Source organism: Ambystoma mexicanum, chromosome 3p, assembly GCF_040938575.1.
Source record: "Ambystoma mexicanum isolate Mex_15411 chromosome 3p, UKY_AmexF1_1, whole genome shotgun sequence".
NCBI lineage: Eukaryota > Metazoa > Chordata > Amphibia > Caudata > Ambystomatidae > Ambystoma > Ambystoma mexicanum.
Window position 1 is genome coordinate 793,754,837 of NC_090925.1, and position 16,704 is coordinate 793,771,540.

The 16,704-nt window shown below is 46.1% G+C and overlaps 1 protein-coding gene across 4 annotated transcripts in view; it reads right to left on the reverse strand.

Moving 5' to 3' along the window:
- Positions 1–5,740: 5,740 nt before the first annotated feature.
- The window catches only part of LOC138580892 (up-regulator of cell proliferation-like), a 1,164,421-nt gene continuing 1,153,457 nt past the window's right edge, over positions 5,741–16,704 (reverse strand). For all 4 annotated transcript variants that reach the window (XM_069651790.1, XM_069651791.1, XM_069651794.1 and 1 more), the window contains one exon: positions 5,741–12,116. In XM_069651790.1, the coding sequence (XP_069507891.1) occupies positions 7,381–12,116 (4,736 nt within the window). In that variant the 3' untranslated portion in view covers positions 5,741–7,380. The remainder of the gene's footprint in view (positions 12,117–16,704) is intronic.

Consider the following 16,704-nt stretch of genomic DNA (forward strand, 5'->3'; position numbering starts at 1 on the left):
GCCCCTTACATTCCAGCTTAGTATGTTAATATTGTCTGTGCCTACTTTAGCCATTATCTATGAGGTAATTGCAAACGTATACATGCCAATATATTTCCGTTGCACGCTTAATAACCTTTGTGCTCAGTACATGTGTGCTTTTAGTTTTAATGCCATTCTTTCCGTACCTAAACCCTAACATTCCCAGCTTGACCCCTCCCTCACAGTTCCCCTAACTTCAACTGTGCCTTTTGAATCCCAACCCTCCCCACCCATTAACTTCACGAGCATCTGCTGCAGGGGGGGCTGCAGCGTTTTCCAGTGCCCATGCCAACATTGGGTGTGTATAGTGTATCCGGTTCTGCATTGTTGCTCTCACTCATATTGACACCTGTGGGGTAGTGCTCATCAATACAATTTGTAGAATAAGTCATAAACACCTCAAATGTGGGCCTCCTAAGGGGGGGGGGCCTCTGCTGTTGCTATTCCATTAATGAACTTGAACGTGCTTGCTAATATGTCTACGGAGGCACACGAGTTCCTCTCTGTTCAAGGTTGTCCAGTGGTTGGGGGGGGATGTGTGTTTCAAAGTTCGCTGCCTCTTCTGGGAATGTGAAGAAGTATGCTTTGTTCTGATGTTGGATTTTGAGCCTGGCCGGATAAAGCATAGCATATTGCACTTGTCGTTCTCGTAGCATTTTCTTGACCCCTGTAAAGAGTTTCCTTTCTTGTTGCACCGCCAGAGTGAAGTCTGGAAAAATGCGTATGATGTTGGCCTTCCATCTTAGCTCTTGTTTCTCTCTGGCAGTTTTCAAAATCAAATCTCTGTCCCTGTAGTTTATCATGCGGGCTATGATGGGTCTAGGATATGCCCCAGGCTTTGGCTTTGGGGCGAGTGACCTGTGTGCCCGTTCCACTATGAACATTGGCGACCATCCCGGGTCTCCCAGGAGCGTACGCAAAAGGTCTTTTACTGCCTTTTCCATTGACCCCTTCATTACCTCTTCCGGAACTCAGACTATGCAAATGTTGTTCCGCCGTGACCTCGCCTCTAAATCTTCACATTTGGATTTCACCGTCCCTAGTTCTATTGCCATTGTGGACACAGTGTTCTTCAAGGTCTCTAATGCGTCTTCTGTGCCCGATTCTCGTTTCTACCTCGGTCATGCGCGATGTTTTATCCAGTTGCGCTTTGATGGAGGCCACATTTGCTGTGATCCCGTCCAGTTTGTCGTTGAGGGCTGTGAAGCCCTGCTGCATGGCTAGAAAGACCGTCTGAGGGTCCATCATCTGTACCGAGGGGGCTTGTTTTTCCTGTGAGGGCATTTCCTTATCCATCTCGGGTTCCGTGTCCTTCTGTATTGCTGTTGTGTATTTGTCGATGGTTCCTCTGCTACTCTTAGGGCCAAAGCTCTTGGGCATCGTTCCTTCTCAGAGAGGGTGTATCCGGAAGAGTAGCTCTAGAATCCCCCTTACCAAATTTCCTGTACCTGGTGGGTGAGGCGTGGAGTCAAAGCTGGCCGAGTGTAGGGTGCTCAGCTCACCTTTTGAGGCGAGTGTTAGTGGTATCTGTGCTTTAATACTATTACCAGTGGTTCTCTCTAGTTGCCAGCCCTTAACCTTTGTATGGATTTGCAGTAACTACTGTGGTGGCTTGGAGGCTAGTTCGTTGTTGACAGGGTTAATCTTTCATTGGTCTTGTCTGGAAGTGCCCTCATTCATCGTGTTTTGAAGTTATGATTTACTTGCCCTTGTCTCTCTTCAAACGGTTTCCACAACTGCCCAGGTGCAGTAGAATGCGGGCATATGACCCGCGTTATGCGTCTTGGGGGGGTTCTATAGTTTAGCTTTAGGTTCTTATCCCCTGCAGAAGTCACAAATATCTGCGCCGTAGTCCCCTCCTGTGCACTTTTGATAGCCTCCTGTGTGATCCCTTATCTCTTCTCGTAGGGGGTGGCGTGGTATTGGGAATGTTTTTGTTAGTGCTTGCAGGATTCCTATCGATTTAAGGCCACTTAATGTTTTGGAGTGACGTTGACTTGTGTAGCCTGGTCCTCCGATGTTAGCACTTCATGTGTTAGCAGGAGTGGAAGAGCTCTGACACTACCCCCGCGGAGCGGCGAGCCATCCCCCGGAGGCAGAGGAGCATCTAGATTTCCATCGCGGGGCAGGAACGGTATCTCACCGCACCTCCCACCCGTCAATGTTCTGGATCACAGGGCGTACCAGGTCCGCCCCCAAGCCGCCGGGTCACCCGCCTCACTCTCCCGGGGCTTCCAATTGTCCAAGGGGCCCGCAGTGCCGGGGGCGCTGCGCAGTCTCCTCCTTCCTCCTCGCAGCAGATTCCTAGCGTCGCCGGACATCCCCTCCTCCCGAGCTGTAACAGCAATATGACTGGGGGGGGGTCCGCAGGCGCTCCATGGAATCCGGAGAGCCTGCGACTCACCCCCGGGGGTCTGATGGATCGTGTGCTCTTTTTGCCGTCGCTCACGCCGGTCTGGTGCCGGGCTCCTCCCCTTAGCCTTTGGTGCGTCTCTGGCCCTCGTCTTCCGCTGCGCATGAGATCTGAAAAACGTTCCATCTCGGGATTCCTTTCACCTTTCGCCTCCAAACTTTGTGTGCCCGATCAGTGGTTGTTGCTGTACGTTCTTCGCATAAATCGTGTAGAACCGGTCCCAAGGCATTTCGGCCCTGGATTCTGCCAGAGCTTACATGGGAGCAACCATTCCCTCTCGTGCGCAACAGCGACCCCCCCCCGCTCGCACCGATATTTAAAGGCTCCACCCCACACCCTCCTGAGTTGATGAAATACTGGATGCTACAGCCACAACAGTTTACTTTGAAGTCCAATACAGAGCAGGGGCTGACAACCCAGCTGACTTCCTGTCGCGACATCCTCGGGCAGCGACCCTGACAAGAGTGCGAAGCAGTGCGAGAAGCAGAAGAACATGTCTGCCAAGCCATCACATGTGCCCGGCCGAAAACGATGCAGCTACAAGACATAGTTGAAGAAACAGCCAAAGGCACCCGTCTACAAATCACCAAAGAAGCGATCTTGAGAGGGGATTGGAGGAGTTATCTAACGTCAGTCTTGCAGCACACGGTACAAGCACAGTAGATGGTGCAGAGCTTATTTGGCATCCGCCACCGTATCTCCAGAAGGACTGGTATTAAAAGGGCACCAGATCGCAATCCTGATGAGCCTGCAAGAGAGAGCACTACTCCTAGCCCAAGATGGACACCAACGGGTTGTCAAAATCCAAGCCATCCTGAAATCCCAGATATGGATGCCACACATTCAACTAAATGTTCTAGCACTAGTGTGAGGCATGTGCAGCGTGTCAAGCTTCCTGCCACCTTGGCCACTGGAACCGATCGCTTCTCCCCCCTCAGCCAACAGAGGTGCACCATCGGCAAAGAGGCCTATCTCCTAGTGGTGCTGGACAAATTCACATGATACCCTGCCAGAGCGCTCCACAGATGCAATATCAGTGACCACGGCTCTGGAAAAGATGGTTCACTGTCCACGGTATCCCCACCACCATCAGAAGCGACAACGGACTTACTTTCAAGAGTCGGGAGCTGAAACTTTTCTTCAACAATTTAGGTATCCATCATCACAGGATAACGCCATACTGGCCGCTAGCCAATGTGGCGCAGAAAGGTTTATGGCGTCAATAAACAAAGTAGTATGATTCGCAAAAGACAAAAACAAACCATGGCTCCTGAAACTAGATCGTTTCATCCGCTCATACCACCACAGCCCCCCTGACTCCAACACAGGTGAGCCCAGCTGCCCTAATGTTCGGAGTCCTGATCCAAGTAGGGCTCCTGCTCCATCACACCTGGTATCCACCACCTGTAGATGCAGAAAGAGTTGAACAACATTGCAGAGTGCACAACTGGAATGAGAGCCTAGCACGGCAAGCCACCCAGAGCACACTCCAAGTGGGGGACATGGCGCTAGTGAAGAACAGAGTGCCCCCCGAAGAAGTTATGTGGGCAGTACTTTTCATCATACCCACCTGTGTCCATAAGCAGTTTTAAATGAGGTACCAGCACAGAAAGAGTTCAAAATCTTCATAGAAACAGTTTATTTCTAACACGCTTAAGCAGGGCCCAAAATGGTAGGCAACATCTTCACCCGAGCCTCTTCTGAAGTTATGAGAACAAACCGCTTTATACATGACAGGTCATGAAATCACTTAGGCTAAATGTGAACACAGGCCAGGGTCTCGGCTTACTTCATGCAGCTGTCACCTGGCTATTTCAACTCTCTGGAGCCTGCTCCAAGAATAAACGTGTACGTGCAAACCACAGAAGGGCTTTCCTTTTCTTGCAAGGCAAGCAATCTTTAAACATGTGCACAGACCAACTGATTAGAGAATCTATGTTCATTCATTTTACAAAGTGCCTACAATATTTGCCTATAATTTCCCAATGTTAGCCCTCAAATACGAATCACAACCATGGACTGTTGTGGAAAAGAACCATGGCATGGCGACAGCTTCATGAGGGTGTGAGAAGGTGACCCAGAAATTCGCACACTTTCGGAAAGTCCCACTGACCATGTGGCAAAAAGCTCCGGAGACAATCCCTGACCGTGGCGGACAGGCTCTGACAGAGAAGGAACAGCCACAGAGAGAAGAGATCCCACCAAGAGGCCCAGACCAGGTCCCACCGCCAGAAGACGGGGGAAACCAATCCTCCCAGAAGCCAGCACAACCCTCAGGGAGGAGAACCACCACGATACCACCTCCGAAAACAACCAACACCATCCACCAGACTCTGAGGGTTTGTGCTGCACGTAATCTATCGGTGAGCTGAAACACTGGACGATCGTAAAACTGAAACATTGATCTGGGTTTGTTTTCGTGTTCAATCTGGGGAGGGATGTGATATGGTCATATAACTTTCCTGACAGCATGACTGCATTATGCCGTGATTGTACACAGAAGTAATAAAAAAGCTTGCTGAATGGGACAGTATGTCCCTGAAATGAACAGTGTGTATGTCTCCTTGTGTGCCGGGCCAGATAGCCTCTTTGGCCCCCAGTCCACACATCACATAGTAAGGGAGAGGTAGCATGAATTGGAAGAAGTAGTAGTAGTGCTAGGGAAAGGTAGTGAAGAAAAGTAGTAGCAGAGAAGAGGTGGTAGCAGTGGTGGAGAGGAGACATTTTAGTAGGGAGAGAAGAGTGATAGCAAGTGGAGTAGTAGTAGTAAAAGGGAGGAGGAAATCGTAGTAGTGAGAGAAGGAGAGTGGAAGGAGGAAATATCAATATCTAAAAGCTGAGGTAGGAAGGCAGAGTGAGACATTGAAGGGACAGAAATTTGGTGAGAAGGTGGTCTAGTAGCAGGGCAAGGCGAGACTGAGCGTGATCGGCTCAGACACTTCCACTGAGCGAATGCAGGCACAGTCCCCAATTCCCTGTAGGCAGCTAAGCAGGGATGGAGTAGGGACAGCTAGATACTTCAAGAGGGAGTCAGTGGACCGGTGCACTAGGGAAACCACCGTAGCATTAGCCTAAGAAAAGAGACAGTAGGGGTTGCCGAGCCATAGCACTAATCAGGGTTACGGACTCCCGGACTATGGTGAAGGTAACCCAACAGAGACAAGTGAAAGAGGGATGCCCCTAGCGCCAACTGGAGCCAACTTCCAAATCTCCTTTAATAACTAAGACTTTCTGAATTACCAACCAACATCATTACCTCTGTATAGTTAAGAATAAACACCCTGGAACCATTTCAAGAGATCAAAGTGGTTTTTAGTGACATTGCCGTCACAGTGGCAACATAACACGATTTAATGGATTGTCCGGGAACACGTTTTTAAGATAGGATACACATGTAGGCAGTGACTTTGACGAATTTATGAACATTGTTAAGACGCATTTGGGGTTGTATCAGAGTACAAACCCACCCAGTTGAAAAAAAATAGGGTCTCTGTTTACATGCAAAAACTCCGACAGCTTTGAATCAAATAGGTATGAGTCTGCTGTAGGACACAATTAAATGATCATGAAAAAATAGCTTTTTTAATAAGTTGATTTTACAGATACAATAGATATACAAACAGATACAAATACAGTGACAGCTTACACATTCTTTAGATTATAGGCTTCTGAGCACAGTTGTATGCATTTGTTATATGCACACCATTTCAAATTAACAGCAACAGTAACAATCCTCAGGTAACTATTGGGAAATATTTTCCAATTTTTGTGCACCAGTAGCATTAGGAAAAGGAAGCAGATTTATAGATCAACAAACCTCTGTCCAAGATATCCAGTTCAGGGGCAGTGGGCTTGGTGGCTGCACTTACAGGATTCCTACCACCAGAGGGACATTCAGGTTGCAAACTGCCCACTTGAAAAAATAGAACCTGGGACTGCAAGGTGAGAGTAAGGATCCTACCGGGCCTCAGATTTGCTCGAGCATAGATTTAACCTAGGAACTATTTGGAACTGTAAGCAGCCCTCGGGCATTCTCTGTTGTAACGTGAGCTGCCTTGGTTTAGTTCTCTGTACCGTACGTACATCCTGCAAACCAGCCATCACAGTGGATCACAGAGGCACCGTTTTCTGCCACATGGATATGTTGCATTTATTAGAGTATAATTAAAAAAAAAAGTTTCATGGCATCGATTATGTTATAGAACAACAGTACACTTGATTACTATTTCATTATTTTGTAAATTATCAAAAAGAGTTCAATGCTAATCCGGGGTTCTTGATTGCCTTGTAAAGCCTTAATTGTCAAGACTGAACTTTTTTCCCACCCAAGTGTTTTAGTGTTTAAATACCACGCCATGTAGACATTTGTTACTTATCGACTTTCGCTTTAACCACTGCCTATTGAATTATGACTTGATGCACAGCTTGTGTTTTATATTTGTAGGGTACCTACTACATATCTTTGAGAGTAGATGGGCAGACCAATAACAATGCACAACAGGTGCACTTTCCTGCTCTTCTCAGAAGAAGTCTTGGTTTGCCTAGCAGGATCCCTACATTGTGAGGCACAGCATGTGTTTTATATTTGTAAGCTCACTACTACGTATTCTTGAGGGTAGACTAGTAGACCGCAATTGAGGCACTTTCTTGTTCTTACCAGAAGCAACCCTTGCTTTACTGGCAAACCAGCTAAGACCATTGCCTTAGGCATTAATTGTCCTCTGCAAATGTAATCAGTGATACAAAAAGGATTGCCTCTCCTTTGGAATTTAGGAAATACTTTGGATTTTCTAGATGTATTGAGAAGGATACGCAACACGCAAAATGTCAGAAAAAAGTAATTTTGTAGATCATTCACCAAATAATGGCGAACAATGCCAGAATATGTGTTTTCTTTGTATTTATTATGTGTTTCTTTACTGAGTATTCACCATCTGACCCACTGTTTACTTTTCCTTCACATTAAATACTTCCTGGATGCTTTTTTGAGCTTGCTTCGCTGTTATTTTTTTCCAGCCACTGGGTAGTACAGCTGGTACAGCATTGTACATTTCAGCAAACTGCTTGTTGAACCGCTTGAAGACAAACTTCCAGTAATCAGAAGCCTCAATGCTGGCATCTGGCTGAATGCACCAATCTGGATAATACATCCGGTAGTCCTTGTAGGGATGAAATTGAAATTGTGTGGCGCGATTACTGAATGACACATTGGAAACAACATCTGATGAGCATAGGGAATATATGAGAGATTTTGTATGGAAATCCACGGTGCCACCTAATCCCTGTGGGCGGTGTACAGAGGCAAAATGCTCCTTGTGCTCTTTTCCTCCTGCTTCACAAGGGGCCCTACAAAATGGGCACTGCTTGCCACATCCAACCACTTTCCTAAACAGTTCCTCCTGGGGCTTGTATGGCAGATGCAAAAGTTTTGCACCAATGTCTGATTCTTTACAATCGGTCAGGATACTTTGCTCAAGATCAGTAAGGAAAAACTGAATGTCATCAGAGAACTGTTCGATGTTCGCAGTGTTTTGAAAAAGTATCACTTCCAGGCTGCTCTTTGCAATCACTAGGTCATTTTGCAATGCTCTGCAAAAGACTTCTAAAAACGTTGAGACCGTTTTGCACCGCTGCCCTCTTACTGCTTGGAGTCCTTCTCGAACTCTCCTTGTTATGGTGGACAGAATCTTAGTTTCCAGCTTTTGTAAACTCCCAGACTGACTATAATGATCCAGGATGTGTTTAAAAATGCACTCTTTAACAAAATCTTCATAATTACAAATGTATTGCTTGTACCCTTCAAACAAATTATTTGCTAAAAGGTTGCAGAGCACATCAAACTGAAAGAATGTCCGGCTGCTGTATTTAAAAGATTCTTGGAGGAGAATGTCTTCCACCACCTCCATGCCAAGTCTTTTCTCAATATAGATTTCCAATGCCGGCTTCAGGCACTGTACACAAAAATCCATTGCCCTCTTCTGGCATTCATCTTTTCTCAGATAAAGATCTTTAAAAGTAGAGAAATACTGAGGCCTAAATTTCTCCAGACAACACTGAGGATCTTTGTCTTTGATGAAATCCTCATGCATCTTCTGAAAGAGACAAGCCGCTCTCCCCAAGATGTGAAGCTTTAGGTCCACCTCGAAGTGAGGGGTGGTGTAAAGGCTTCGGAACTCATCATTCTTCAGACATTCGCTGATGGTATGCAACAACTCTTTGCAAAAGGTTCCATCGTAGTCCACCTGAGAACTTGCTCTACTTTCAACATAACTCATGCACCTGTTTATCAAAGCTTTTGAAAGAACAGAAGCAGTATGTGAGCATTCATGGGTGAACATTTCTTTAATACCTTTGAAACGGTACCATGGTAAATCAAAATATTCAGGTTTTATATTAAAAGGTATATCCCCATAAGTCAACAAACCTTCAGCATTTTGTAAAAGCTGATTGGCAAAACTTCCTAAGCTGCTCAAGTCCTTCATCAGGTGGCACTGCATATCATGTGCAACTTGGCGTTGCTCCAGTCGATTGAGTTGTAGATCAGTTAATGTTTGCATCCACATTTTTCCAAATTCCTGCTCCAACTCCTCTTCACTTAGTTCACAGTGCAACTTCCGACACTCTTCTAAAAGGCTAACAACTTTGCCTTCAATAACTTTCATATATTTGGCCTGCAATGATTCAATTGTGTACTTGTTTTTTTGAATCTGAATGGCCTCTTCAAACTTGCTTAATAAGTAATGTTCAAGTTGATATTTTAAAGATTTGGCACTCATAATAAAATCTTCCCTGTACTTTTCAATCATGTGGAGATATTGTGCTCCACTTTCAAAATATTTTCGCACGCAAGTTAACATTTTCTGTTCTTCACATTGGAGTTTCTGGAACGCCTCTTGTTTCAATTCGTTGTAAGTGTTAGAGTCAAGTTCACTTGATGTTTGATTTTGGATTATGGTTTCTGCCTTGGACACCCAAAGATATATTTCCTTACAAAACACCCACTCCCACTCACTATACTTCATAGACACCTGGTTGTAGGCATCGGCGACAAGGCTGTTTCGGAAGCTGAAGATAAAGTTTTCATGTTTGACTGCATTCCACAAGCTTTTGATCCATTTCTTTAATTTTAAAATATTGTTTGAGTCTATGCTTCCTGAGCGTTTGTTTATAAACTCAAACAAGTACCTCTTCAACTCATGAACATTCTCACTGTATCCTCTGTTCACAGGGGCCATGGGGGGAACACCATGCCACAAACCAGGAATGTACCAATTGTGTTTCTCAGGATCGTATTCCATTATGTCAGGGAATGTTATCTCCCTACTCTGCCTCTCCATCTTTGCTGCCACTTTAGTCATCTCATTCAGTTGCTCTAACAGATGTTTACGGTCTCTCATGTTTTGTTCATAAGCGCACACATCACTGACGTTCTGATGCACAAATTGACAATTTGGAGTCCGTCCAATTTCTTCCATTCGCAGGAAAGCATGGACAACTATCTGCAAAATATCCTTCATTTCAGTGGCATTTTCCATAGCAATGTTAACAATTGTGATATCACTTAGCCCAATGACCAGCGTTGCCAGCTCATTGTCGTGTTCATAAGTATCCTCCAGTTTTGCCAGCTCTGGGGCCTTTAAGCCTTCAGTGTCAATGACTAGAATAAAATCGCAGCCCAAATCCTCCTTTAAATTATCTTTCACTTTCATGAGCAGCATGAAGGCTCCCCGGGTGCATCTCCCACTGCTTACTGAGAACTGGAGTCCGAACATTGTATTCAGAAGTGTGGATTTGCCCGTGCTCTGCACTCCCAGCACGGTTATAACTACAATTCTGCTTTGTCCCTCCAATTTGATGTTGAGCTCGGTCAGAACATCTGCTATCCACTGTAGGGGGATGTTTGAGGCATCTCCATCAATTAGCTCCAACGGAAACCCTTCCAACAGGAGATCAGCCGCAATGCCAGGAAGATGAGTGAATTGCACGTATCCTCTCAATTTGCCATTTCTTATCATGGAATACTCTGCCTCATAAAACTGCCCCAATTCCCGCATGAAGTGTTCCAACCCGAGAGAGCTTTCAGATATTTTTCTGTCTAGCTCTGCTAGTTCGGTAGGGTCATCCTTTAAAGTACTACACAACTCCTTATACTCTGCTCTTAGTTTAGAAAGATTTTTTCTAGCAATGTGATCCAGATTGAACTTCATCCACTTTAGGAAATATTGTTTTTCTACTTTTGAAAGTTGACCGATTCCAGCAATAAATTTGATCATGCCATCAGTAAGGTCACATTTATTCTGCTGTTTACGGAGATCTGATCTTTCTTTCCTTAGTTGCGATTTATAGTCTTCTGGATGGGTGTCCCCTTGCCTTCTCATTCTGCAGAATTCCTTTTCTATTCTTGCCAGTCGTTTCCAGAGATCTCCCTGTAGTTGCATCATTTCCTTCTTGTACACTACAACATCATGTATCTCCTTTGTGATTTCTTTAGCGCATTTACTCGCACTTTGACATTCCTTGCAGTCTTCATCTACGTGGATTCCCAGTTCACGACCAGTGGCAGCCATGCTCTCAACGGACCCGGTGTATGGAGGGTCTATGATAGTTGCTAGCATGGCTGACTGCAGTTTCCTAACAAACTCCGCATCATTCATGGTTTTGCCTTTCACCAGCAGACGGGACCTATCGAGCTTCATACCTGGAGCTAGTTTAGTGAGGAATCCCAAGGTTTCATTGGGCTCATCTGTCTGGGGATTTAAGATGAAATAGAATTTTGTTTTTGATTCCTTAAGAGATGATAATAATGCATACTCTCTTTCACCTATGTGCTCAACAAAAATAAAAAGTGCTGATGATATTTCAGATAAAAAGCTAAACTGTAGCCAGTGGAACTCAATGTCCCCACGCAGATTTGTAACAGCAACAGGTTCTGGGAAAATGTCAGAATTCTCCCTCCCTCCAGGAAAATACCAGGAAATCTCCACTAATCCACTGGATATTCTCCTGGGAACATTCCCAGATTCCATGTTCCTGTGGGTGAAGAAGTCATGGTGCTGCTGAGGGGGGCTTAGGACTTCATTCAACATTTTTGATTTAGATAGGCTGCAGTGCTTCAAACGTACAAAGGATATAGTGGGCATCGGGGTGAGCACGAGACTCTCTTCTCTGAACCCTTTGCTGTCTCTCAGTGTGTGGGGCCTCCACTTTCGCACAATGTCTCTCATGGCCCAGAGCATGAATTGGCACTTGGTGCCATCACATGGAGGCAGCAACAGAGGAAGAGCAAACTGGCACATGGACATTTTCAGCATAAGCTCCTGTCGCAAAAAGCTATCCGAGCAATAAAATAGGACACAGATGACATCCAGTGGATTGAAAGATTGGAGAGTGTCATTTGCATTCAGGCAAAACATTTCCTCAGTTGCACTTTCTTCTTTGTTCTGCACAGAAACTAACTGATCGCTCATTGCAGACTTTTTGAAGCTTGTATTCCTTGCCGTCACATTCAAAGCCATTATATTTCGCAGTGTATGCCAGGGGACATCTTCTAAAGTCTTCAGAGTAGTAGTAGTTGTTAAACTCTCCTGCCCAATTTCAAGGACATCCTTCAGTGAGAGATTTGAGGTTCTGTAGATGCCCATATTCATCAGAGACAGAATATCTTCAAATGCCTTTGCTGGCCCTACCAAACAGAAATGAAATTACATTAGATAATGCCAAAGGTGGAAGTTCATTCAACAGATTTAAGGTATATTACTTACAATCACTTCTCGATATGGAATATATTAACATGTCTAACCATTTTATTAGGACAAATAGTATTCCAAAGGGTGTCCAGTCAAGTGCTATAAAACAAGCGGATCAATCTAGAATTCAGCAAAAGTGTGTCCTTGGTTGCATTCCCCAGTGTGAGCCAGGGGAAGCAGGCCGGTGCTAAATGGACTCAAACTGAAACTGAGAGCTCCACAGCAATACTTTGAGAGCATCCCACAGATTAGGGCAATCCGGAGTTTCATCTGGCGGTTTAATCTGCACTGTGACAACGTCACCTGATGGACTTTGGGGACCAACAGTGGGATGGTAAAAAAGTGCTGGGACTTGCCTTGGGCTTGTGTATGGTGGACGCAGACGAGGTATATAAAACCACCCCCACTGGGTTTCTGCACTAAAGCAGGGGCCAATCACTGGATCACAAAAGCAAACACCAATGAAAATCATTACCAGAGGGCCCGGCTCAAATTCCTTGAGGACAGTCCCAACAATAGTACTGGTACTCCAGGAAAGTTATTCCAAGCCACTAGTCAGACCCAAAAGGGAAATTAATTTCAGCTCCCCAGCATTAACCACAAATGTTTAGATACAGTTGCCTGTTTGTTTCACTGTCAGGCAAGGTCCTCTTTGAAGTTAAATATATATGTGACAAGTGTGGGAGGCACTCAGATACATTGTTGCCTGCCAAGAGTCTTCTGAACATCAGACTGACATCACAAAAAACCGTGAGCAATCTCCAATGTTCACTGGTAGTATGGACAAACACTGCTGAGACAAAGTTAGCATTTACCGGTGCTAATAGGCGTTTGCCGCCATACAAAGCTCTTTATACTGACCAATGGTTCTTTCATCCTACAATTCAAACGCTAGCAAATTAGGACCACAGAGCCAGGGCAACCACCTCAGCGATGTTGAGATTAAAAGGGGTGGAAAGGCCATGTATAAATATGACCCAGTCCCCTAAGACACAACGAGCTACAGGTGCACTGGTTAGCCCTAACCAATCAGACCCTTCCCCAATTAGGGTTCACCGGTGAATTCCTTGGGTGTAAATGTAGCCCCTCCCAGGGGAGAAGGGCTACACTCTATAAAAAGCAGCTAAATTGGTATGGCAGTGTGGGGTGTTTGAGAAGGAGGTGGATGAAGGTGTTTGGAGGAGATTGGCAAGCACAATGTTTGAGGTGAAATTTGGAAGGAGATAGTTGGAGGCTGAAGGGAGTAAGTTACAATGGAGGAGGATAGTTACCATATGGAGAGAATTGTGCTAAGGAGGTTGGAGAACGTTAACATCTGGAGCGAGTTAAACTTATGAGGTTGGAGGGAGGAATTAACAGTGCAAGATGATTTACCCTCTTGAGCGAATTATACTGAGCAGGTTCAAGCGATCAAGTTACACAGGAGGAAGAGGGCTATCATATGGGGAGTTGCCACATTTGCAGTTAAGGGAAATACATCACAGCTTCCCAACATTAACCCTAAGTGTTTAGCAACCTTTGCCTGCTTTATTCACTCCTCTAAAAGGCCCCCTTTAAAGTTAAACACATTTGCATCAAGAGCGGGAGACATCCAGACACACTGTCGCCAGCCAGCAACCTCGAAGTGACATTGCAGGAAACTGCAAGCTATCCCCATTGTTCGCCGGTAGCAAGGACAGATGCAGTTAAGACAAAGTTGCCATTCCCCAGCTCAGACAGGGGACCACTATATAAAGCTCTTTGCATGCAACAAGGTTTCTTTCATCCTCCAAGTCACTCCGTAATAAAAAGGGACCAATGGAGACAGGGCAGATGACCCAAGGAAGGGTCAAACTGATATTCAAAATGATGGCTAGGCCATATACAAATTTGGTCCAGCCTCCTAAAACCAAACCAGTACCAGGTGCAATGTTTAGCTCTAACCAATCAGAACCCTTCCCCAATCATGTAGCACAGGTGCAGACCATCATAACAGGATCCACCCAACAGGGGGTACACACCATAAAAAGCAGACAGATTAGTCTGGCAGTATGGGGTGTTTGAGACTGAGCTGGAGGAAGGTGGTGGGAGGAAATTGCTGTGCAAGAGGTTTATTGAAAGGAACACTGTGAGACGACTGTTGGGAGTTACAATAGAGGAGAGTTACTATCTGGAGGGAATAGCTATCTGCTCCAAAGGCAATACTGACTCTGTCCGCACCAAGAAGAGAGTCCACATTCAAGCCCGTGTCTCTGCGGCATCTATCAACTCAGCCAAACTCTTTAAAATCTGTAAGGAGCTGCCCAATCCTGTTGCAGTCTCTACCCCTCCTCTCGCCTCCCAGGCTCTTTGTAATGCCCTCGTCTTTCACTTTATCTCTAAAACCCAGGACATCTTGTCCACCCTCTCTTCCGGTCACCCTCCTCTCCCTTCTCCTTCTCTGCTTGATGACCCTCCTTCAGCTACCCACTGCCTCTTCCTCCTCCTTTCCTCTTTTCTCCCCTGATGAGGTCACTAGACAAGTCTGATCTATGAGAGCCTCATCAAAACAGGTCCATCCCTGTTCCTCAAAAACCATTAAGGACAACATCGACACCCTTGCTCTGGCCCTTGCCGATTTCTGCAACCACTCCTTTGCTTCTAGTTCTTTCTCCTCCCGACTGAAGGACTCCCTTGTGCATCCTCTCCTCAAGAAACCCACAGCTGATCCTTTCTGTCCAGCTAACTATCACCCAATTTGCATTACTCCCTTTTTGGTCATGCTCATTGAAAAGCTGGCCATCTCTCAGCTTAACCTTCATTCTGATTCTGTTGGCTCTCTCCATGACCACCAATCTGGCTTCAGAGTTGCCAGAAGCACGGAAACTGCCCTCCTGAACATCTGTGAAGACCTGCTCTCCAACCTTGACTCAAACATTCCTTCTGTCCTCATCCTACTTGATCTCTCATCTGCTTTTGACACGGTCAACCATACCACCCTGCTCAATCGTCTGCGCGACAACCTGGGTATCACCGATCAGGCGCTGCCCTGACTGACCTCTTTCCTCTCTGATCGGCCCTCCCAGGTACAACTTGTGTCCTTGCTATCTTCTATTTCCCTCTCTACCTGTGGTATTCCCCAGGGATCCAACCTCTCGCCTTGGCTTTTCAACCAATACCTGGCAACTCTCGCCTACTGCATCTCCATTTTCTGCTCAAATTTCCAGTGCTATACTGATGACAACCAACTCATTTCCCACCTCCTCTCCTTCCCGGATCTCTGATTGCCTTATCGCCATTCAAAACTGGTGTGCCGCCAACAATCTTTGTCTAAATGCCAACTGGACTGAGATCCTCCTCATTGGGACACCTTCACCATCCTTTCCCCTCACTCTCTGGCCAGCCTCCCTTGGCCCTCCTGCTACCCCTACCTGTGAAGCTAAGAACCTCGGCGATATCTTTGACCCCACACTTTCCTTCTCTGCACACATCTCCGACGTCTCTAAAAAGTCAAATTTCTTACTGCATCTCCTTAGAGGTGCTCTGCCTTTTCCTCTCCTACCCTGCTACCCCTGAAGCTCAATGTCTCTCATGCTCTGGTTCTCTCTAGGTTGGACTACTGCAACAGCCTCCACTCTCCGCCCTTTACAACTAATCCAGAACAAGACTGCGAGACTTGTCCTTGGCCTCAAGCCCTGGGATCGTATCTCTCCAGCTCTGAAATCCCTTCATTGGCTCCCAGTGGCTGTGCGGATTACATTTAAAACCCTCTGCATTGTCCATAAGGCTCTCTGGGGCCTGGGTCCAAAATAACTGTTACGCTCACCTGGACCCCACAGGGGTGTCGATCGGACCCGGACAGCTGCGGTCTCCGTCAACGTGATGCGTAGTGCAGAGATGACTGTCTGGACTGGCCCGCCTAGTCTTGTCTGCTGGACCCGAAGAAGTATTTTCCTGCAAGTGGAGACAGGGATTAGCCACCTGTGGGTTTTAGTGATGGCCTCCCAACTGTTCTCGCTCTCCCGCACTAATCACCTCCGATATCCCCTTAGTAACCTCACCTTATGTTTGTAAAAGATGAGCTCTCCATCCTGCGTGTCTTGAAGGCGTTGGGAGAGTTCCGGTAAGCATTGACTCTGAAGTCCCAGGCGGGATTGGTAAGTATCAAGTTCAAAGAGTTCAATGTGCCCGATGTTCACCCTTGTCCCTTTCCTTCCTTAAGTTGCAACTGAGTTCGTGAGAAGAAGGTCTCGTAGCTGCTGCTGGCGTTCAGGTAAGCGTCTGTGTTACCCAACACTGTCCGGTAACTATTGCATGTGTTAATGTGTTGTTTTTCTCCCTCTTTACAGATGCGGCATATGAGGATATGGAGAATACCACCACCGGTGGTAAATCAGGTAAGTCTATGGTGGTAAGAGGTATTTGTTGATTCCCTTGGCTCACCTTGTTATTCTTGTGCCCCTAGGTGCCGGAGTACGGCGAAGAAATGATGGAGACAGTGCCGGATCGAAAGATGCTGTGAGAACTGGTGAGTATGGCGCCGTGCTGGAACTGGCGAAGCGACGC